Here is a 22,522-nt window from a genome sequence, read left to right as displayed (position 1 = left end):
CTCTGTTCTGGTTTTGGTCCCATACCAGCCCCAGATGTGGGCCAGAAGTGTGGAATAGATGTGGGCCAGATGTGGATTCCTTTATGATGATCTGGCTCAAATGTGGACCAGATCTGGTCCAGCTCTGTTCTGGTTTTGGTCCCATACCAGCCCCAGATGTGGGCCAGAAGTGTGGAATAGATGTGGGCCAGATGTGGATTCCTTTATGATGATCTGGCTCAAATGTGGACCAGATCTGGTCCAGCTCTGTTCTGGTTTTGGTCCCATACCAGCCCCAGATGTGGGCCAGAAGTGTGGAATAGATGTGGGCCAGATGTGGTTCACATTTGCGCCAAATCATCATAGTATCTGGCCTGGAGTTCGCTCAGCTGACTCAGATCTGGCCCAAGACTATGTTGTCTAGAATTTCAAGCATTTATTATCTAAAATATCTTTTTTGTCTTTTGCTACTTATTTTTTTATATAAACAAATACTGTATTAAAATGCCTTCTGATCATCTAATGTTAATTCTAACACAACAGCCACTACTTTACTATAAACATACATAAACAATTACACAGAGCAGATTTGACCTTACTTTCTACCTAACACAGTTTTTTACTTACTGTGCTTCCATAATATTCACCAAGCTTAAATCAGTGCTACACAATAAGAAAAACCTAATTATTACCACATAGTTGTAATGCAACACTTCCTGAAATTTAAGTCAACTGAGATCTAATTTCAATTTAAGTTGCTAGTCACAAACATTATTTACCAATATTTTCTCCATGTTTTGAGCCTTGTTATGCTTTTACTAACAAAGACGGTAGGGGAGTGACAGGATAAGGAATAACATCCAATAAAGTCAGTGGTCACAAGCAGTTCTTGGACTACTGTTTAAGTATTGTTTTTCTGTTTCTGTTTCAAAGTAAAGTAAATTGACAGTATATTTATGCTAATAAAAGAAAAACAAACACTGATCTTTACAACACTGTTGACAAAAATAGTTATTGTGCAAAGTGTAAATAAAAAACAAATAAAACAGTACAAGAACAATGCAAATAAATTTATTTATTTATTTACTATTTTTTTTAACTGTGCAACTACAGGAGTTGGTCCCCTGTGTCCAAACAATGTGGTCAGAACAAAACAGAGAATACTAATAACAGATTTATCCCAATGAACAAAAACACAATCCGATAGAGCAGTCAAACAATTTAATTCCCATGGGCCATCTGAAAAAAAACAAAAAAAACACACCAATAAGAAAGCTGTTATTTTTCCACTAAAGCAGTGTTATGAGACAGACTATGGATAAACTGCAAATTAACTTATAACTTATTTTACTGATTAAGTTATCTTACAAATTCTAGTACAAAAAATATTTTCATTTATTTATTAATTTTTTATCTATAAATCAATGGCTGTTTAATAATGTTTGAGTTTTTTTGCATTAAATAAAAGTTGAAATTTATTTTTATCATGAAGTCAACCTCTATTACTGACTTGTTATCCTAATGAAAAAATGTAACTGCCACTATGCTTCTTGGATCTGAATTTACCTCAGTTAACGCCTCTTTGACTCTTGAACGCTCTTTCCGGCCACCGCCACGGTCAGGAGCAAGATTGAACCAACGGATGGCATAAGAATCTATCTCACTGTCTGCTGCATTGGTCGAAGACTGGTTCTTTCTTACAGCCCCTGGTAAAAAGAAAAATAAGACTCTTTAACTTCACCCAGATCCAAATAACCAGGCCACGGTATTAGAAGCAGCAGTGGTCTCCTCATTTGAAGCATTGGCAAACCAAATATATAGAGGGATACCGTCCATACACCCCTTAACCCCACCCATGAAATCCCATGAATCCAGGTCTTTTCTAGAACGGTAAAAGTAATACACAAAAAAGCAAATAGCTGGTCCAAGTGGACACCACTCTGGGGCAATAACACCCTTACGCAATTCAGGACCTTCCCAGATGCTAACCTTTGGGCTGCTGCAGGGGTAAAGCACCTACATGATGTGGTGGAAGCAGGAGGTATCAAGCAATACGCTCAATTAAAGGAGGAATTTAACCTGCAGAACCACATGCTCTTCAGGTACCTCCAGCTGAAACATGCGTTCCAGATACAGTTCCCCAGGGAGCCCCCCAATATTACTGAAAGTACCCTTGAACGATACCTACACAGACCTAATCTGCTCAAACCCCTCAGCTGGTTCAATGCCATACTATTGCAGGGGAGCTTTGACTCAGTAAATCATATTAGGCTGAAATGGGCCCAGGACTTTCCCCAGCTAGATAATGATGTCTGGAAAGATATACTAGAACAAATAACTGAAAATAATACAGCAACAAGGGACCGCTACATACAGGTCAAATTCCTTAACAGAGTGTACCTAACCCCCCACAGGCTGGCACGCATATACCAGGGATACCCAGATGTGTGTAAAATGTAATGTAGATCAGGGCAATTACATCCATGTATTCTGGGAGTGTCCTAATCCAGCAGTACAGGACCACCATACTCACCTTATGGCTCACCATATGGGCTCCTTGCTGGGACTCCCGAATATCAGGACACCTGAATTTTGCCTATTGGGCCATACGGAAGGTCTTACTTTGCCCTCAGGGGACAGGATATGTCTGCAGCAACTCCTACATTATGCCAAGAAAGCTATTTTGCTGACATGAAAAAATACGGAACCGCCAACCCTGGGATTTTGGATAAAGCTGGTGGATGACACACTCCCAAGACAGAAACTTACCTACCTGGCCCGAGGATGCCCGGCCAAGTTCGACAAAATATGGAGCTGCTGGCTGACAGTACGAACGAATAGCATAACCCACTAATACCTCAACAAACCCTAGACAAGTAGCTAGGCACCGTTACAAATGAAACTTCTTCAAATGTAAACGCCCACCACTGAGTATTACCATGTATGAGTACCTTCTTTCTTTCCTATTTTCTTTCACTTCCTCCTTTACTATTCTCTTTTTGTTCCAAAATTAATAAAGAAAAACTTTCAAAAAAGAATCTTTAACTTCCACAGAATAATAAGCTCCATAATAATGGCATAGTAACTTTATTGTTTAGGTTTTAAAGATGTATCTAATACTCAACTTCTTGGTATTACTCAATACTTACTGATCAACAAACTTCTTGTGAGCATTTCCTTAAAGCACTTCTTCCCATTGACTCCTTTCCAGTTTATTTGTTTGGCTACTGCATCTGAGTAAAGCCTTGAAAGTATGTTCCATGTCACTCTTTTGGTGTTTTGACCTCCAACAGCACCCAGAGCAGATATCTGAAAAGACAAAAATATATTATATTGTCTGCTCTAATCAAAACGAAAAATTTTTATATAATGTAGAGAACAGCATATTCCAGGGGCCGTTTTACGGTGAGGACCCTCTCTGACTACAAAAGTAGAGAGAGACATTAGTAAAGTCAAGACGCTTTTATTGTCATTACAACCACATATAGCTGACGCAGTACACAGTGAAATGAAACGTTCCTAAAGGACCCTGATGCTACATACTGTAGACAACATAATTCAGGTCCAGGATCCAATTACAGAGGGAGGTGTTCAGGGCCGGCAGGCTCAATTACTCAATCTGGTGCTGTGGAATGATTGTACTGGATGCTGAACTGAAGTCTATGAACAGCATTCATGTATGTCCAGGTGTGTAAGGGCCAGATGGAAGGTTGTGGCATCATCCATGGAGCAGTTAGGATGATATTCAAACTGCAAGGGGTTCAATGAGCGTGATAGCTGTGTTTTGATTTGTTTCCTGATGAGTCTCTCAAAACACTTCTTCACAGTGGGTGTGAGAGCAAAAGGACGTTAGTAATTGAAGCAGGAAACTGTAGACATCTTCAGCGCAGGGACAACGGTCATTGTCTTGAGGCATGTAGGAACAACAGCGCTGCTCAGGAAAATGTTAAAGATGCTAGCTGTTCTGCACATTCCGTGAACGCTCTGCCAGGAATGTTGTCTGGTCCAGCAGATTTCCATGGGTTAACTCTGCATAGAGTTTGCTTAATGTTTCTTAATGGACAGACTGAGCACCTGATCACTGGAGGGAGGGATGGTCTTGATCACGTTGTTCTCTACCATGAACCGAATGAGTACCAAACTTTATATTAATTGGTGCCCTGTATCTAACACTCTCACCTTAAATAATATGTAACCAAAACTAAGAATTAATATTAATATTTGAGGCCAGTATCACTACAACAGGCACAGAACCACTTGAGATAACGTAGGTACAACAACCATAAAGTAGCTTTAGATAATGGGAAAAAACATACCATGTTTTGTTTAGCTTGTGAATTTCTTGAGTCTTTAAGCCATTCCTCAAACTCCTCAACTTCAGGCACAGTGGTCAGGGGGATACTGATGTCTTTAGGCATTTCAGCCACAGGAGCCTCTGTCCCCAGTCTTGCAGCAAGATTGTTCACAGCAGCAGCAATCGCCGTTTGCTGTTCCTTCACATAATCCAATAAAGTTAGGATGTGCAGCTGAGCAGCTACAATAAAGGAAAGATTGAAAGTTTTCTTATTATATATCATTTTGAAAAACTGGATGTTTGAAATAAAAAAAAAAAAAAAAAAAAAAGATTTTACCAGAGCATGGAATTGGTCCAGTGCCTGTCTTCCCCAGTCTAAATGTGGGCCTAAAGAAATGCTCATCTGGCAGAGGCGTGGCAGAGATCTGGCCCATAGAGCTTGATGGTGTGTGAGAGACACGTGTTGCAACTTGAGGCCCTGAGCATGGGGAGAGTCATTATTTTTAGCTCACTGACTGTTGATCAAAGATGGCATGCAAAGAATTATTAAAAAATATACTATATATATATATATATATATATATATATTAATTATTATAAAAAAATACCTGAGCAAAAATCATCTTGAAAATGCATCGTATCAAAATGGCCAACAGAGGAGTGGGGCAGAGGACTGGAAGGCATGCAAGATGTACTTAAGGGGGCAGGTGGTGCTGCTGTGAAACATAGGTATGTCAATAACATATTTTTAAGTGAATAACAACAAATTATGAAAAATTTACTATTATAATAATAAATCCTTTATGTTTATAGTTTCTATTAATTATGTGCACTTACAACGAACAATGTTCAGCCAAGATCTGTCAGATTCACTCAGCACATAAAAACATTAACTTTACAGTTACATTAACTGCATCAGATCCAGACAAGTACCTTGACTTAAGATAAAATTTGCCACGGCTTGACTGTATATACATGTTCAGTTGTAACATTAACATAACAGTATTAAAAAACTATTCAACAAAAATACAAGAATATACCAGTAAAATAAGATTCCGTCTGCCTCTGGTCTAGGAGAGGTCTAGCAGTAGTCTGGCAAGCTTCATTGTCAGGAGTAGGGGGAGGAATAGGTGGTACTGGACAAGGGAGGACATTGTGGCATCTCCTCTTTATAGCCATCTCTGGCTCACTGTCAGAGTCTGTATCGCCAAAGATTTGCCTAACAAACAAAACAAACACCAACTAATCATAATGTTTGGCAGGGTTAAAAACTTAAAGCAATTTGTTAAAGATTAAAACCTAAAAACACTCAAAATACATAAAAAGACACACAAAATATTAAATTAACCTACACTATGGAATCTATAGTATGGCTTGTATCAATTGACCCTTTATAGTACTGCAAAATATCCAAACAGTCCATTGCTTCCTTTGGCAATTATAGCAAATTACTTCAAAGCAAAAAAAGAGAAGTTTACACTACCTAGCCTTTAAGCTCTATAGTTAAATATTTCTAAACGTATTTTAAATGGTATATAGTAGTAGTGGAGTAATAGTCTCAGAATATGAAACCTTGGCTTAATTTTTCTCTTCCTAATCACTTCTTCCTCCTCATCTGTTTGTAATTCAGAGGTATTGCAGGTCAGCAAGGCCCTCAGTTTCTGTCTTGCTTTAAGGTAATCACCTGATCAGAATTCACAAAAAATAAATAAAATTAATTAAATAAATACCCTCACTTCTACAATCTCAAATTGAATCTGCAATCCGTCTGTGCCTGTCGCCCATCTGACCCGCATCCGACACATAAATATTACTCCACCTGTTATAGTACATCAAATATTAGCTGTTCATTTAAATTTTCTGTGAAAATCATCAGAACTACCATGCTCAGGGATCATCCGATCATCTCAATCGGAATGCAGTTTATGCATGGAGCGCTCTTCTAACAATCTGATCTGAATCATGTGTGTTAGTGAGGACTAGAATTGAGAACCACTGATCTAAAGTGGTTTGGCTGTTGTTCTAGACCCACTATTAAGTACTGACTGTTAAATTTGTGTAAATTAATGTGTACAATATAGAAATTTGAAACCATTAATAATTGAAATTAAAAAATTTTTAAGTTTAGTTCACAGAAATTACAAATAAATTTCATTTTATTTCTAAAGCAGATTCTTACCTGTTCTTGAATGGACTCGAACATCATATTTTTTCCAGTCTGCTCCTGGCTCTTCACATTTTTGAACAGCTCGGTTTATGCGTTCGTCGCTTCTATAGTTTGGCCACCAAGTGACACCATCTTCAAGCCATGATTCAGATATAATGTTAACAGTGTTTGTTTCTATAAATTCCACAACCAAAAACATCTGAAAAAGAAGTTTTTGCAGAAAGTATTACATATTTTAAAAGACATACAACATTCCTTTAACATTTTCCTTCAATCCATGTACTAGCATTCTTTGATCATACTGTTATCACCAGCATAGATTGCCTTTTCCCTCAAACAATTAAAATTGACACAACATACAAGCACAGGTAACAACATATATAGTACCTCACAAAAATGAGTACACCTCTCACATTTTTGTAAATACTTTAATATACCTTTTCATGTGACAACACTTAAGAAATGCCACTCTGCTCCAATGTACAATAGTGAGTGTACAGCCTGTAAGAACAGTGCACATTTACTGTCCCCTCAAAATAACTCAACACACAGACATTAATGTCTAAACTGCTGGCAACAAAAGTGAGTACACCCCTAAGTGGAAATGTCCAAAATTGGTCCCAATTAGCCATTTCCCTCCCTAGTCCCTAAATTTGGTGTTATTGCTCTCACACTCTCTCATACTGGTCACTGGAAGTTCAACATGGCTCCTCATGGCAAAGAACTCTCTGAGGATCTGAAAAAAACAATTGTTGCTCTACATAAAGATGGAAAAGGATATAAGTGCTAGAAAATAATGGTGAATGGTGGGACCAACGTGTCAAAATATTGACACGTTGGTCCCAATTTGGACATTTCCATTTGGGGTGTTGCCAGCGGTTTAGACATTAATGGCTGTGTGTTGGGTTATTTTGAGAGGACAGCAAATGTACACTGTTATACAGGCTGTACACTCTCTACTGTACACTGGAGCAGCGGCATTTCTTCAATGTTGTCACATGAAAAGATAGAATAAAATATTTACAAAAATTTCTGGTGTACTTTTTTTATACTGTACATGAAATGAAGTGTTACTGTCAATGCTTCATAAAATGTATTATAAAGCCATCAGTCATTTACCACTTACCCCAAGTTACCTGCTCCCCCCTTTTTCTTGTTAGTTGTTTTTCTTTTTAGTTTTATTAACATGTAAATAAGATAACTGACTCAATTTTGCTGTATTACACTTAATAATATATTTTGTTATTTCTCAAAAAATAAATTGTTCAAGTTAGAAATTTACCAGAGAAGAGTAAAAGCAAAAGAAAATTTACAAAGTAAACCTCATCAGAACTACCATGCTCTGGGATCATGGTCAGGGATCATCCGATCATGCATGGAGCGCTCTTCTATCGATCTGATCTGAATCGGGTGTGTTAGTGAGGACTAGAATTGAGAACCACTGATCTAAAGTGGTTTATTTGGAATACTCACATTTTCAAAATCCAGTATCCAGAAACCTTTGTGAAGTAAAGCAGTCTTTTGTCAGTTTTTGTCAGTCTTTTTCGTCATATTGTTCCTAACCCCATCCCTAACCTGAACTAGAGCTGTGTTCTATAAGCGGGTATGCAAGAGAGGCATGACAACAAATTTATCATTGTAAGGAAGGAGTACACACTTGTGAGAGATCTGTGATGCTTTGGCTACCCTTAATGGTCCTGTTGGCTCTGACACAATAAATACTCTAAGAAAATCCGAGCTCATTGGATAGTTGAAAAAATTTGCAATTTGTGTAAAAACTCTAAACACAACGTATATTTCCTTTACAGACTGAACAATGTTAAGAATAACACAAATGTCTTTGCCTATAGCAAAAACATTATCTCCTGTTGAAGCTTTCACTGACCAGTGTTCAGTCCTCAGCTCCCTGTACTGTGCTGTTGCTTGAAGGCCATCAGGAACAGGTCCAACATAATGTTGCATTCTTAAAGCTTTACAGGGCAACTCAGAACTACTGATTTTTTCAACCTCTGATAACCTTCTTATTATCTGCGCAAGAGGAAATTCTGGCTTTCTCACAAACTTCTTCAGTGTACGGAGGTAATTTTCATATGGAAAAGCTGAGATAGTGTCTAAAGAACCATGTAGTTTGGCATCAGCTGACAGGTGGACCAAGGCATGCACATTATACACTAAGGCATCTTTTCCATAAAGCTCCCCAACATGTTTTACAAATGCTGTAAGAAGCGTGTTTGCATAATTGTTAAACAAAGAATAAAGCTGCGGGCTAACAAGGATGCAAATACCTGTATAAAATAACATAAAGTTGTTATATAAATTATGATCTAAATACGGTGCCAGAGCAACAGAACCAGTATACAACAGAAACTGTCTAAGTTCAGTAGCTTTCCAACGATCTAGTTCTCTCAAAGATCTTGGTTTCCTTACAAACTCAACTGGTATGTACGCACGCATCTGAGTCAGAGTTTGAGAAATGCGATCAACACAACCGGAGGACAAGCGAAATTTCAAAGGGCCCCTCAGCCAAACATTTAACAATTTACGTGTAACACCTAAACATGCAAGGTGCATGTAATCTATAGGAAATCTAGTCACCATGCCCACATCTAGACCAAAAAATCCATGTGGTCCATCATGATGATGGTCCTCGTCAACTTTGTCTGAAAATGATGAATCAGTCCGTAACACAAAATCATTCTGGGGGTATGTCATTCTGTGGTTAACATAAACTCCTGGCTGGCAACACTTATCACATCCATGATAACCATTGTGTGCCTTTACGTTTTTTACAAAAGCTCTAGCAGGGGTATCACATACAACAGAATCCAGTTCAAAGAAAACCTTTTTTTCTTTAAAATAGACTCCTTCCTGCAGCTGTTTTAACTCGTGGGTAAAGTCTTTCAAATATTCATCAGGGGCATTTGGTTTTTTGGTACCACAGAAGAGCCCGATAACAACAGGTTCTTTCATTGGGGCATTTAACAAGAGTCCTAAAATGGGCCATAACTGTAAATTTGTGCTCTTAAACAATGGCAAGCCATCAATGTTTACTTGCAATTTAAAAGTAAAGCCATTTGGAAACTTTTCAATTAGTTTGGTTAGGGTGTTCCAGAGAGCTGTCAGGATACCTCTATAATGATAAAACCCACCACATTTTTGTTGAATTTTATATTCAGTTTTTGTTTTAAGGATGGTTCGGGCATCCTTTGGAAGTTCTGGGTGGTACACTCTCAACAAACTAAGGAGAGCTGATAGGGCAACTAAAGAAACACCAAACTGTACAGACCAGTTGGCTAAAGTTTCAACAAAGCTGACTGGCTCATCTGCAACCTCTGGTTCGGATTCAGAGTCAGGCTCTGAAACACACTGTCTTTCAGTCAATCCTCCAAAATCATCTGTGCAAATAGAATCTAAATGCTCGTCTGTCCGAGAGAGTCTTGAGTCACTGTCATTGGTTGTGGAATATGCATCAGCTTCGTAAGCTGTTGTAAAAGTTGGTTCTGGTTGTAAGTCTGCAATGTCATGCAGGCGTTTTTCAAGTGCAATGCGAGCCCTCCGTCTGACTCCAGAACTTGTTAAAGGTGGTTCCCTCCTTTTCATAGTCTCTAAATAAATATTAAGTGTGAACAAAAAAAATTCAGTGTTTCTTATTTCTTATTTTTAGCCTATTATTAACATATTTACTGGTAAATGGTTAAAATGATTGCGCCTCCGCGTAGGGACAGTAACCGGGGGACAGAGGTATTGCAAGTAGTTATAAAGGGTGAAGGAGCTGGAGTATGTAGATGGGAGCAGGGAGGAGGATATGTGGATGGAGTATGGACAGACAGCAGGGGGGTTAAAGGAAGTGACTACCTTAGGGAGCACCATGCATACAATTAGAAGAAATGAAGTGCATTTTGCCATTATCAGGTGAGGTGTAGTCTTGTAGCGTCAGAGAATGGCAATGGTTCCTCAGTGCATTAATGAGTTGGTCTGCATTTGAGACAGTTCTTTAATTTCAAGCAGCAGTCTGTAGTGGCTCTCCTTGTAGGTCTCCTCTGATTAACTCCTTGTTAAACTCGTTCAGATCACTTGTAAACGAATCACTTTGGAACAAATCACCCTTGCAAATGCTCAACCCCTAGCAAATGCTCTCCCCTAAGAAAGTCTTAATAGGGAGAGGCAAAGCTGGGGAATCACAACTGATTGTAATTGATCAAGCAACAGGCTAATCACCCAGCTGTGTCAGAGGGGGGGAGTATAGCAAGAGTGAAGATGAACCCTGATATAAAGTGACTTACAGAGTTTATTTACAGAGGAGTTTTATGGGGGGTCATAAAATGTACAAAACTACAGAAAGAGCTAATAGTCTATAGATTTTGGCTAGTGCCAAAAATGAAAATTACCAGTAAAAACTGTACAAATGCAGACAACAAGGCCACAGAGTAGATGGAATGGAGGGCAGATATAGCAGATTTACCAGTAAAAACTGTACAAATGCAGACAAGGCCACAGAGTAGATGGAATGGAGGGCAGGTATAGCAGATTTACCAGTAAAAACTGTACAAATGCAGACAACAAGGCCACAGAGTAGATGGAATGGAGGGCAGATATAGCAGATTTACCAGTAAAAACTGTACAAATGCAGACAACAAGGCCACAGAGTAGATGGAATGGAGGGCAGATATAGCAGATTTACCAGTAAAAACTGTACAAATGCAGACAACAAGGCCACAGAGTAGATGGAATGGAGGGCAGATATAGCAGATTTACCAGTAAAAACTGTACAAATGCAGACAAGGCCACAGAGTAGATGGAATGGAGGGCAGATATAGCAGATTTACCAGTAAAAACTGTACAAATGCAGACAAGGCCACAGAGTAGATGGAATGGAGAGCAGGTATAGCAGATTTACCAGTAAAAACTGTACAAATGCAGACAACAAGGCCACAGAGTAGATGGAATGGAGGGCAGATATAGCAGATTTACCAGTAAAAACTGTACAAATGCAGACAAGGCCACAGAGTAGATGGAATGGAGGGCAGATATAGCAGATTTACCAGTAAAAACTGTACAAATGCAGACAAGGCCACAGAGTAGATGGAATGGAGTGCAGATATAGCAGATTTACCAGTAAAAACTGTACAAATGCAGACAAGGCCACAGAGTAGATGGAATGGAGGGCAGGTATAGCAGATTTACCAGTAAAAACTGTACAAATGCAGACAAGGCCACAGAGTAGATGGAATGGAGGGCAGGTATAGCAGATTACCCAGTAAAAACTGTACAAATGCAGACAACAAGGCCACAGAGTAGATGGAATGGAGGGCAGGTATAGCAGATTTACCAGTAAAAACTGTACAAATGCAGACAAGGCCACAGAGTAGATGGAATGGAGGGCAGGTATAGCAGATTTACCAGTAAAAACTGTACAAATGCAGACAACAAGGCCACAGAGTAGATGGAATGGAGGGCAGATATAGCAGATTTACCAGTAAAAACTGTACAAATGCAGACAAGGCCACAGAGTAGATGGAATGGAGTGCAGATATAGCAGATTTACCAGTAAAAACTGTACAAATGCAGACAAGGCCACAGAGTAGATGGAATGGAGGGCAGGTATAGCAGATTTACCAGTAAAAACTGTACAAATGCAGACAACAAGGCCACAGAGTAGATGGAATGGAGGGCAGATATAGCAGATTTACCAGTAAAAACTGTACAAATGCAGACAAGGCCACAGAGTAGATGGAATGGAGGGCAGATATAGCAGATTTACCAGTAAAAACTGTACAAATGCAGACAACAAGGCCACAGAGTAGATGGAATGGAGGGCAGGTATAGCAGATTTACCAGTAAAAACTGTACAAATGCAGACAACAAGGCCACAGAGTAGATGGAATAGAGGGCAGATATAGCAGATTTACCAGTAAAAACTGTACAAATGCAGACAAGGCCACAGAGTAGATGGAATGGAGGGCAGGTATAGCAGATTTACCAGTAAAAACTGTACAAATGCAGACAACAAGGCCACAGAGTAGATGGAATAGAGGGCAGATATAGCAGATTTACCAGTAAAAACTGTACAAATGCAGACAAGGCCACAGAGTAGATGGAATGGAGGGCAGGTATAGCAGATTTACCAGTAAAAACTGTACAAATGCAGACAAGGCCACAGAGTAGATGGAATGGAGGGCAGGTATAGCAGATTTACCAGTAAAAACTGTACAAATGCAGACAAGGCCACAGAGTAGATGGAATGGAGGGCAGGTATAGCAGATTTACCAGTAAAAACTGTACAAATGCAGACAAGGCCACAGAGTAGATGGAATGGAGTGCAGATATAGCAGATTTACCAGTAAAAACTGTACAAATGCAGACAAGGCCACAGAGTAGATGGAATGGAGGGCAGGTATAGCAGATTTACCAGTAAAAACTGTACAAATGCAGACAACAAGGCCACAGAGTAGATGGAATGGAGGGCAGATATAGCAGATTTACCAGTAAAAACTGTACAAATGCAGACAACAAGGCCACAGAGTAGATGGAATGGAGGGCAGATATAGCAGATTTACCAGTAAAAACTGTACAAATGCAGACAAGGCCACAGAGTAGATGGAATGGAGGGCAGATATAGCAGATTTACCAGTAAAAACTGTACAAATGCAGACAAGGCCACAGAGTAGATGGAATGGAGTGCAGATATAGCAGATTTACCAGTAAAAACTGTACAAATGCAGACAAGGCCACAGAGTAGATGGAATGGAGGGCAGGTATAGCAGATTTACCAGTAAAAACTGTACAAATGCAGACAAGGCCACAGAGTAGATGGAATGGAGGGCAGGTATAGCAGATTTACCAGTAAAAACTGTACAAATGCAGACAACAAGGCCACAGAGTAGATGGAATGGAGGGCAGGTATAGCAGATTTACCAGTAAAAACTGTACAAATGCAGACAAGGCCACAGAGTAGATGGAATGGAGGGCAGGTATAGCAGATTTACCAGTAAAAACTGTACAAATGCAGACAACAAGGCCACAGAGTAGATGGAATGGAGGGCAGATATAGCAGATTTACCAGTAAAAACTGTACAAATGCAGACAAGGCCACAGAGTAGATGGAATGGAGTGCAGATATAGCAGATTTACCAGTAAAAACTGTACAAATGCAGACAAGGCCACAGAGTAGATGGAATGGAGGGCAGGTATAGCAGATTTACCAGTAAAAACTGTACAAATGCAGACAACAAGGCCACAGAGTAGATGGAATGGAGGGCAGATATAGCAGATTTACCAGTAAAAACTGTACAAATGCAGACAACAAGGCCACAGAGTAGATGGAATGGAGGGCAGGTATAGCAGATTTACCAGTAAAAACTGTACAAATGCAGACAACAAGGCCACAGAGTAGATGGAATGGAGGGCAGGTATAGCAGATTTACCAGTAAAAACTGTACAAATGCAGACAACAAGGCCACAGAGTAGATGGAATAGAGGGCAGATATAGCAGATTTACCAGTAAAAACTGTACAAATGCAGACAAGGCCACAGAGTAGATGGAATGGAGGGCAGGTATAGCAGATTTACCAGTAAAAACTGTACAAATGCAGACAACAAGGCCACAGAGTAGATGGAATAGAGGGCAGATATAGCAGATTTACCAGTAAAAACTGTACAAATGCAGACAAGGCCACAGAGTAGATGGAATGGAGGGCAGGTATAGCAGATTTACCAGTAAAAACTGTACAAATGCAGACAAGGCCACAGAGTAGATGGAATGGAGGGCAGGTATAGCAGATTTACCAGTAAAAACTGTACAAATGCAGACAACAAGGCCACAGAGTAGATGGAATGGAGGGCAGGTATAGCAGATTTACCAGTAAAAACTGTACAAATGCAGACAACAAGGCCACAGAGTAGATGGAATAGAGGGCAGATATAGCAGATTTACCAGTAAAAACTGTACAAATGCAGACAAGGCCACAGAGTAGATGGAATGGAGGGCAGGTATAGCAGATTTACCAGTAAAAACTGTACAAATGCAGACAAGGCCACAGAGTAGATGGAATGGAGTGCAGATATAGCAGATTTACCAGTAAAAACTGTACAAATGCAGACAACAAGGCCACAGAGTAGATGGAATGGAGGGCAGGTATAGCAGATTTACCAGTAAAAACTGTACAAATGCAGACAACAAGGCCACAGAGTAGATGGAATGGAGGGCAGATATAGCAGATTTACCAGTAAAAACTGAACAAATGCAGACAAGGCCACAGAGTAGATGGAATGGAGTGCAGATATAGCAGATTTACCAGTAAAAACTGTACAAATGCAGACAAGGCCACAGAGTAGATGGAATGGAGGGCAGGTATAGCAGATTTACCAGTAAAAACTGTACAAATGCAGACAACAAGGCCACAGAGTAGATGGAATGGAGGGCAGGTATAGCAGATTTACCAGTAAAAACTGTACAAATGCAGACAACAAGGCCACAGAGTAGATGGAATGGAGGGCAGGTATAGCAGATTTACCAGTAAAAACTGTACAAATGCAGACAACAAGGCCACAGAGTAGATGGAATGGAGGGCAGATATAGCAGATTTACCAGTAAAAACTGTACAAATGCAGACAACAAGGCCACAGAGTAGATGGAATGGAGGGCAGATATAGCAGATTTACCAGTAAAAACTGTACAAATGCAGACAACAAGGCCACAGAGTAGATGGAATGGAGGGCAGATATAGCAGATTTACCAGTAAAAACTGTACAAATGCAGACAACAAGGCCACAGAGTAGATGGAATGGAGGGCAGATATAGCAGATTTACCAGTAAAAACTGTACAAATGCAGACAACATTATAGTATATTATTAGTGTATGTGTGTTTTTGTGTTTATTTGGCACTTACTTGTGTAGTAGATCGTGGATCTGCAGGGAGACAGCAGCAGCAGCAGTCTGGCAGTGAGTAGGAGTGGCAGGAAGCAGGGGGCTGAGCAGAGGGGGAAGCAGAGAAAGGCAGAAGGAGATAGTTAAAGCCAGGCACGGATTGCACGGCTTTTCTTATGGGGCCCCTGGGCTATCGCACCCCAGGAGCCACTCTTTCCCCCCCTCTGACTATTGTCTGGAGGCTGGGGAACAAGCGGGGAGTGAAGAAGCGGCTTCCAAAGCCGCTCCTCCGCTCCCAAATCCGGAAGTGCAGGACGTAGAATCTACGTTCTGTGGCACTTAGGTACTTTGTTACCCAGGATGTAGATTCTACGTCCTGTGGCACTAAAACTGTTAATAGACTGTGACTTACCTTTATGAAATTTGTAGCTCTGAGGATGTAGTACTACCACTGAAGCGCACTCGTTTTCACAGATGCGGCACAGATCCGTTTAGCGAATGTTCCCGCCCACTGACACCCGGCCCTGAGCTCTGAAACGGAGGTGACTGTAACGCGGATTTGCCGGTTTGAAAACGGATCTGGCTCGGAGTCAGCTGCTGTGTGGGAAACGGAGGTGACTGTAACGCGGATTTGCCGGTTTGAAAACGGATCTGGCTCGGAGTCAGCTGCTGTGTGGAAAACGGAGGTGACTGTAACGCGGATTTGCCGGTTTGAAAACGGATCTGGCTCGGAGTCAGCTGCTGTGTGGAAAACGGAGGTGACTGTAACGCGGATTTGCCAGTTTGAAAACGGATCTGGCTCGGAGTCAGCTGCTGTGTGGAAAACGGAGGTGACTGTAACGCGGATTTGCCGGTTTGAAAACGGATCTGGCTCGGAGTCAGCTGCTGTGTGGAAAACGGAGGTGACTGTAACGCGGATTTGCCGGTTTGAAAACGGATCTGGCTCGGAGTCAGTTGCTGTGTGGAAAACGGAGGTGACTGTAACGCGGATTTGCCGGTTTGAAAACGGATCTGGCTCGGAGTCAGCTGCTGTGTGGGTTTAGTGATGGTACATTATTCAGTTTTGATTATGAAAGTGATTGATGAAAATAATAAGACGGCCGTTATGGTTAGGTATATGGGGGGATGGGAGTTTAGGAGGCTGGGGTTGATGGATAGGGACCTGAGGTATCCGGTAGCTTTTGTAGTTCCTTCATTTTATAAGATTTTGGTTTGGTTTTGGAAACAGAATGATTTATTAAAATTCGGTAAAGATGTGTTAAGGGATAAAAATAAAATACGTAAGATCCTAAGAGAAACTGAAGTGATAAGTAATATAGTTGGTTTAAAAATTGTATGCAAGCAGCTGTTGTATGGAGAAATGTAAACAATAAAGACTGTTTAAATAGGAAAAAAGATTTAGCCAGAATGATTGCCCATAATATTTTACCAACTAGTGTCTTTCAGAAAAAAAGAAAAGCTACGGGTTTGAGAGGTGTCCTAGGGGGGAGTGTGCGGGGAGTGAGAGTTCAGTTCATGTGGTGCGGAGTTGCATGTTTGTGAAACAGGTGTTGGGGGTGATGGAAGTAGTGATAAAAGAAATAACTGGGATTAATAATTTAAATTGGATGATTGCTATGTTTGGTTTTTGTAAGTTAGATAAAGTGAGAGCGAGGATGTTATGGCTAATTTTGTGTTGCATCAAAGAGACCTTATGGGATGTTAGAAAGATGCGAAAAGGATGGGTTTTGATGATGCTGAGGGGGTATGGAAGCCGAAAAAGTGGAGGTATTTGGCCGAGCCGTCCGGGCGCCCTAGGCAACCCGGGCGGCCACCGAGCCCCTGCACCTTTGGTAACGCAAACACCCCCACCCCGCTTTTGGGCGCGCATGCGCAGTTCGTGAGGGGGGGTTTGCTAAGCGATAGTTCATTGCCCCCGCCGAGTAATAACAAGCGGCGGGGGCAATGAAAATGAAGCACACAGACTAGGGGTAGGCAAGAGAGGCTTCTGCCTGGCGCCCCCTAGTTGTTGCACCCTAGGCAGCTGCCTCTTCTGCCTACCCCTAGTTCCGGCCCTGGGTTTAAGGTGTGGAGCCATTATGATGTGATATATTGCTCTTAAACAGTTTATGGAAAAATAACTGGAAGTTTAAAGAAATAATATTATGCTGAATGGACAAAAGATCAAGAAAGAAAAAAGAAAGAAACTAACGAAGATAAAAAAAAAAAAAAAAAATCTGTTCTTATCAGTTTCAGATCAGATAATTGCTACTTGTGACGAAGCGGGGGGCATGATGAAAGCGGAGAAGCTGTGCTCCCTTTTGGAAAGAGCTGCCGACCTTTTTGTCGGGGGCTTTGCACAAGCTTATTATGCCTAATCATGCTCTACATTTTTCTTTTTCGAAACTGCACCAGCTGCCAGCTGGGGCCTGAATAAGGCGACTAATGGCATTGCACCCGTACCCTTTTTGTGTTGGATTTGAGCACCCGGGATATGTGTCATAGTCCTCATGGCTTGACCCTAGGCCCTGACTTGGTGGTCCCCGCCCTAGCTTCAGCAAAGGTGGGTCCGCCCGCACATGCTGTCTTCGGGCACATGGGCATCGAGAGCACCAATCCCTCAGGGTGAGGTACTCAAGGATGATACAATATCATCTGTTCTTATCAGTTTAATATCTGATATGTCCCCTATCTGGGGACCATATATTAAATGGATTTTTGGAACAGGGAGATGGAAGAAGAGCTTGCTCTGTCCACTCCACGCATCAACCTGGTATTGCAGTACCTCCAGGACCGGTGCACCTCTCTTATTCAGTTTAAAAAATCAGAACAAGTGCAAATCCGCAGCAGCAGCACAACGAGTGCAAAGAAACAGCAGCAACAGCCCAAGGAAGGGAAAAAAAATAACTTTGCAACACTTTGTAAAGTTTGTTGGGCGAGCACGGAGGAGCAGTGTGAAGTGAAACGAGGCAAGGCAGGGGCAAGCCGAGCTGTACTCTACTGTACTGTACTGTACTGTGTGACAGCAAAAGCAGCACAATCGGGCTGGATGCAAGTAAGGAGGAGAGAGTGAGAGAAGCGAAGCAGGAGCAAGTAGTCAGTGGTGTTTGTTGTGCAGCAGTAGCAGCAGGAGACAGGTTGCTGTCATTGTCGTCATCCCCCCATTGTTTGGTCTGATGCCCTTTCGGCCAGGACTCGTTGCAGGAGCTCGTTGTGTGCGCCAGAAAGAGGTGGGGCTATGCAAATGTTTGCTTCGGGGAGAGTGTTGAAGTTGCTGTTCCGGTGCGGAGTGCTTGTCCGTAGCAGGCCGCAAAAGAGAGCTAGAGTCCCAAAGAGGCCAGAGCCAGAGAAGGGCTGTAGAAGGGCAGCTGTAGAGGTGCAGTAGTGTGGGGCTTGTGTCTCAGGTGGGGGTTGGGGGGAGGGTAGCAAAGGTGCAGGAGGCGTTATTGCCCCTCTCCCCATGGAGGTAGAGCAAGTGAGGATCTGGGCCCATCGGTGCGTGCGCAATTCGGGTTATCGCTTCTCTGCCTTTTGGCAAAGATCTCGTATCTTGCCAATAGGTGTCTCCTTTGAAAGGAAGTGCTAAGAGAACCCTCCTCCTCCGCTTGAGGACAATGCCCTTTTAGGGCTCAAGTCCTCTGCTGCTATTGGGGAGGGGGCATTGCTCTGGTGCTGCGGGCGATCCCCCTGAAGTGTGTCCCTTCAACCTGTTCGGCTCTTCGTGGAGGCCTTGAGGAAGAGGGAGATATGCGCTATGGCTTCTAAGGCTATTTCTTCTTTGCCGGCAAATGTGCGGCTTCGTGAGATAGTTTGTTTCAAGTACGTGGAGGCGTAGAGGAATGGACGCGGCCTGGAATTTATTGTGAAAGATCTGCTTTTTGACCTATTTGGGATGACCACTCTAAATATTTTGGCTATACAGGAATACCCAAGACGAGGTATTTATGATGTTACACTTGCGGGAAAAGTTGCCTATAATAATTTGCTGTGTAAAATTCGGGAAAAGAAAAATGATAAGAGCTTGAAAGGTGTTAAAATTATTGAGCATATGGAGGATGAGGGTACAGTTGTAGTACACCTTTTGTCCCGCAAGATTCTTTTTCATTTATCCCGTTTTTGTGAGATAATAAAATTTTTGCATAACATAAAAAATGAATATGGGATATGGACATGCAAAAGAAAATATTTAAATATTTAAATATCCTGTGCATCCTCCTGCACGATTTAGTATAGGAAAGTATAATGGTGATATTTTCTATGCAGGAATGCCAGTTTATTGTAGGATTTGTGGTCAGAATGGTCACATTGCTGATGATTGTGAAAAAGTGGGTCACTGTAAAAATTGCCGCTTAACTGAACACATAGCACAAAAGAATGCCCCAAAGGTGTGATTTGTAATTTGTGTGGTGGAACAGGTCATAAATATGAGTCTTGTCCTAAAAGGGCAAAAGGGCCAAATCGCTCCGGTAGAATGATCCCTGGGTCGTCTGATGAGGCAGCTGGAGCTAATAAGCCGGTGGAAATTGCTGCCTCCAGTGTTGCTCCCATAGGGAGTGCCCAGATTGTTGAGACTCCATTTGTAAATGATCCCCCTGATGGTGAAGAGGCAATGGATCTTTTGAGTGGTGGGAGTGTGCGGGAGGAAGATGCATCGGCTGAAACTGCTGTTTCGGTCTCTTTGCATTCCTTACCCAAATCCGAAAACCCTAGGAGAGTCCCTAAAGGGGTTGCCTCTGCCGTCTGCATAGATGGTAAGGGGGGGGAAGTGGATGTCAAAAAAAGATGGATTCTGCTGGAGCGGTGACTAGAGTTTTTGAAAGCCCGGAGGTGTTATCCCCAAACTTAGAGAGTTTTTCATCTGATAATCCTGTTTCACCATCTAATACTTTTTTAGAAACTGAAGGGGTACACAGTTTGTTAGATATTATGGGAATGTCACAAGAGCCTAATAGTGTTTTTTATTGATGTGATTTTTTATTTTTTCCCTTCCTTTTTATGGCTATTCTTAATGGACTTTCTTTTAATGTGCAGAGCATTTTAAGTAAATTAAGGCGGACTACGGTTTTTAACTTTTTAGCCGCTTTTAATGTTACAGTTCTTTTTTTACAGGAATGCGCTATACCGCACAGACTGGACTACTCTGAGTTTCAGAGCGACTGGTCATATGGACCCTCAGTGTGGTCCGGATGTAACGAGAATAAATCTGCTGGGGTAGCCATTTTATTTAAGGGTCCTGTTAAAATTAATCAAGTACAGGAGCACTTTTAGTTTCAGCTGAGGTTTTAGGTCAAGAATGGAAATTTTTAAACGTTTACGCTTCCCGTAATTTAATTTAGAGAACTTTGCTGACCCAGTTTCAAAGTTTTGTTTTGCAGGAGAAGGAGAAAAATAAAGAAGAAAGTTCACCTGATGAGGATATGGAGAGTGAGTCCGGTAAGATGAGAAAGGCACTGGTGATTTCTTCTGATTTTGATCTCAGTGCTTCCCCGGTTTTGCAGTTTTTTGGTCAGAGCTTATCTGAACCTTCGAGTCCAGCGAGTAAAGTTAGGCCTCTTGTTAAAAGGAAAAAGAAAGAAGAAAAAAGATCTGAAGGTAATTCCAACTGGTGATGAAGAGTATGATACTAGAGGAGAAAAATTATATCAGTTTTGGAAAAAGAGATCGGACAAGGAAATACAAGAGTTCCTGACTACTTGGTCGGATGAGGAAGACACAGAAGGTGTTAATAGGTGCATTAAAAAAGGTACTGAGAGACTGCCTCTATAACAAATAATGTACAATCAAATGCCAATGTATGATCACCATGGGAAGCCTATTACGCATTGAACCCCCAGGAGAGCTCAGAAAATCCCATAAACACAAATATCATAAATGATGGAAGTTGAAAGCCATATTTTAACAAAGATAGAGGTTGTAGAACTACAGAATATATAAGGTAACAATGTCTGGACCATATTACTCACTGTTCTATCAGTTTTAAATCTGTTAATACCATGTTTATCTTATTTCTATACCAAAGGAAAATCCCAACTAACTAACTGTCAAGATGTCTTGATGAGCAATGTTTCATATGTATTATGTGTATTGTACGATAACTCACCAAATAAAAATTTGAGTTACAAAAAAAAAAAAAAAAAAAAAAAGGTACTGAGGAAAAAAATGTGAGGTATAAAGTACTGACATTCATTCGTAACCTGAAATAATGTGTCTTTTTAAATAAAAATAAATTATGCAGGTTTTTAAATGATGAAGTAAAGTCATGCTGTGGGGTTCATTCCTGCTGTTTACTTTATTTCTGAGCAAAACCTTATGTACTGCATGAGATCTTAGCCAGAAAAGAGAGGTGCTTCTTGAGACCCCCCCCTTCTCGGCCTTGCGGGATCGCCTACTTAGGTAGGCTAAACCCACATGCTGCTATTGGGGAGGGGCAAATCTCAGAGCAACGGGTTGCGATCCCCACTGTGTTCCAGTGTTCTCTTACGAGTGCTGGGATTGTATTTTGCGCTTACGCTTCTCGGCCTTTGCGGTATTCAAGAGACCCCCTTCCTCGGCCTTGCAGGATCGCCTCTGGCTTAACCTGCATGCTGCTATTGGGGAAGGGGCATTCTCTTGTTAAACAAGTAGCGTTTTTTCCCCTGCCCTGTTTTCCAGTTTCTTTTTTGAAGTACTGGAATTTTTCTTTTTTGTATCATCATGGAGGCTGATTCTAACGCTGTTCCTGTCTATGCCAGACTGAAGAATACCATCAGGATTTCCTACAAAGATGGTGGAGCAGATCTTCGTGGCTTCAAATATGTTGTGGAAGACATCCTTTTTAATTTGTTTTCCATTCAGAAATCTGAGATTTTGTCAATCCAGGATTACCCCAAAAGAGGAATCTTTGACATTACTTTTGTTGCTGAGGGCATTAGAGTCCTTGAAAGGGAATCCCAAATTAGAGGGTATTAACATTGTACAACATTTTGCTGATGAAAGCGTTATTCTTGTAGTCAAAATGTATTCCCTTTTGTGCCAGAACATGTGATCCGTACCTTTCTGGCTAACTTCTTTAAAGACATTAAACTTTTGGGTAAAGTAAACAATAAATATGGTATTTGGACCTCCAAGTGGAGGTATCAAATTACCTTTATTAAAGACCCAAATGGTTTTAAGGAGAAGAAACACCCTCCTGCTAGATTTAAATTAGGAACTGTTAATGGAGATCTTTTTTATACAGGTATGCCGGTTTTCTGTCGT

At 41.1% G+C, this 22,522-nt stretch overlaps 1 protein-coding gene and 1 non-coding gene across 2 annotated transcripts; one reads left to right on the top strand and one right to left on the bottom strand.

Annotated features, from left to right (window-relative positions):
- Positions 1 to 1,034: 1,034 nt before the first annotated feature.
- On the bottom strand, positions 1,035 to 15,365 carry LOC101731765. The gene is made up of 10 exons (XM_031891605.1): positions 15,330 to 15,365; positions 6,453 to 6,639; positions 5,846 to 5,957; positions 5,314 to 5,492; positions 4,882 to 4,989; positions 4,611 to 4,751; positions 4,296 to 4,513; positions 3,129 to 3,288; positions 1,546 to 1,685; positions 1,035 to 1,218 (listed from the first exon to the last, which is right to left on the bottom strand). Exons 2-10 carry the CDS (start codon positions 6,637 to 6,639, stop codon positions 1,201 to 1,203), a joined length of 1,263 nt encoding a protein of 420 aa, XP_031747465.1. The 5' UTR covers positions 15,330 to 15,365; the 3' UTR covers positions 1,035 to 1,200.
- A 2,536-nt stretch (positions 15,366 to 17,901) lies between these two features.
- On the top strand, positions 17,902 to 18,093 carry LOC116407333. The gene has a single exon (XR_004220283.1). It is a non-coding gene; the product is annotated as a U2 spliceosomal RNA (small nuclear RNA).
- Positions 18,094 to 22,522: the final 4,429 nt, after the last annotated feature.

Source organism: Xenopus tropicalis, chromosome 8 (genome assembly GCF_000004195.4).
Source record: "Xenopus tropicalis strain Nigerian chromosome 8, UCB_Xtro_10.0, whole genome shotgun sequence".
NCBI lineage: Eukaryota > Metazoa > Chordata > Amphibia > Anura > Pipidae > Xenopus > Xenopus tropicalis.
This window is presented reverse-complemented; position numbering and strand designations above follow the sequence as displayed.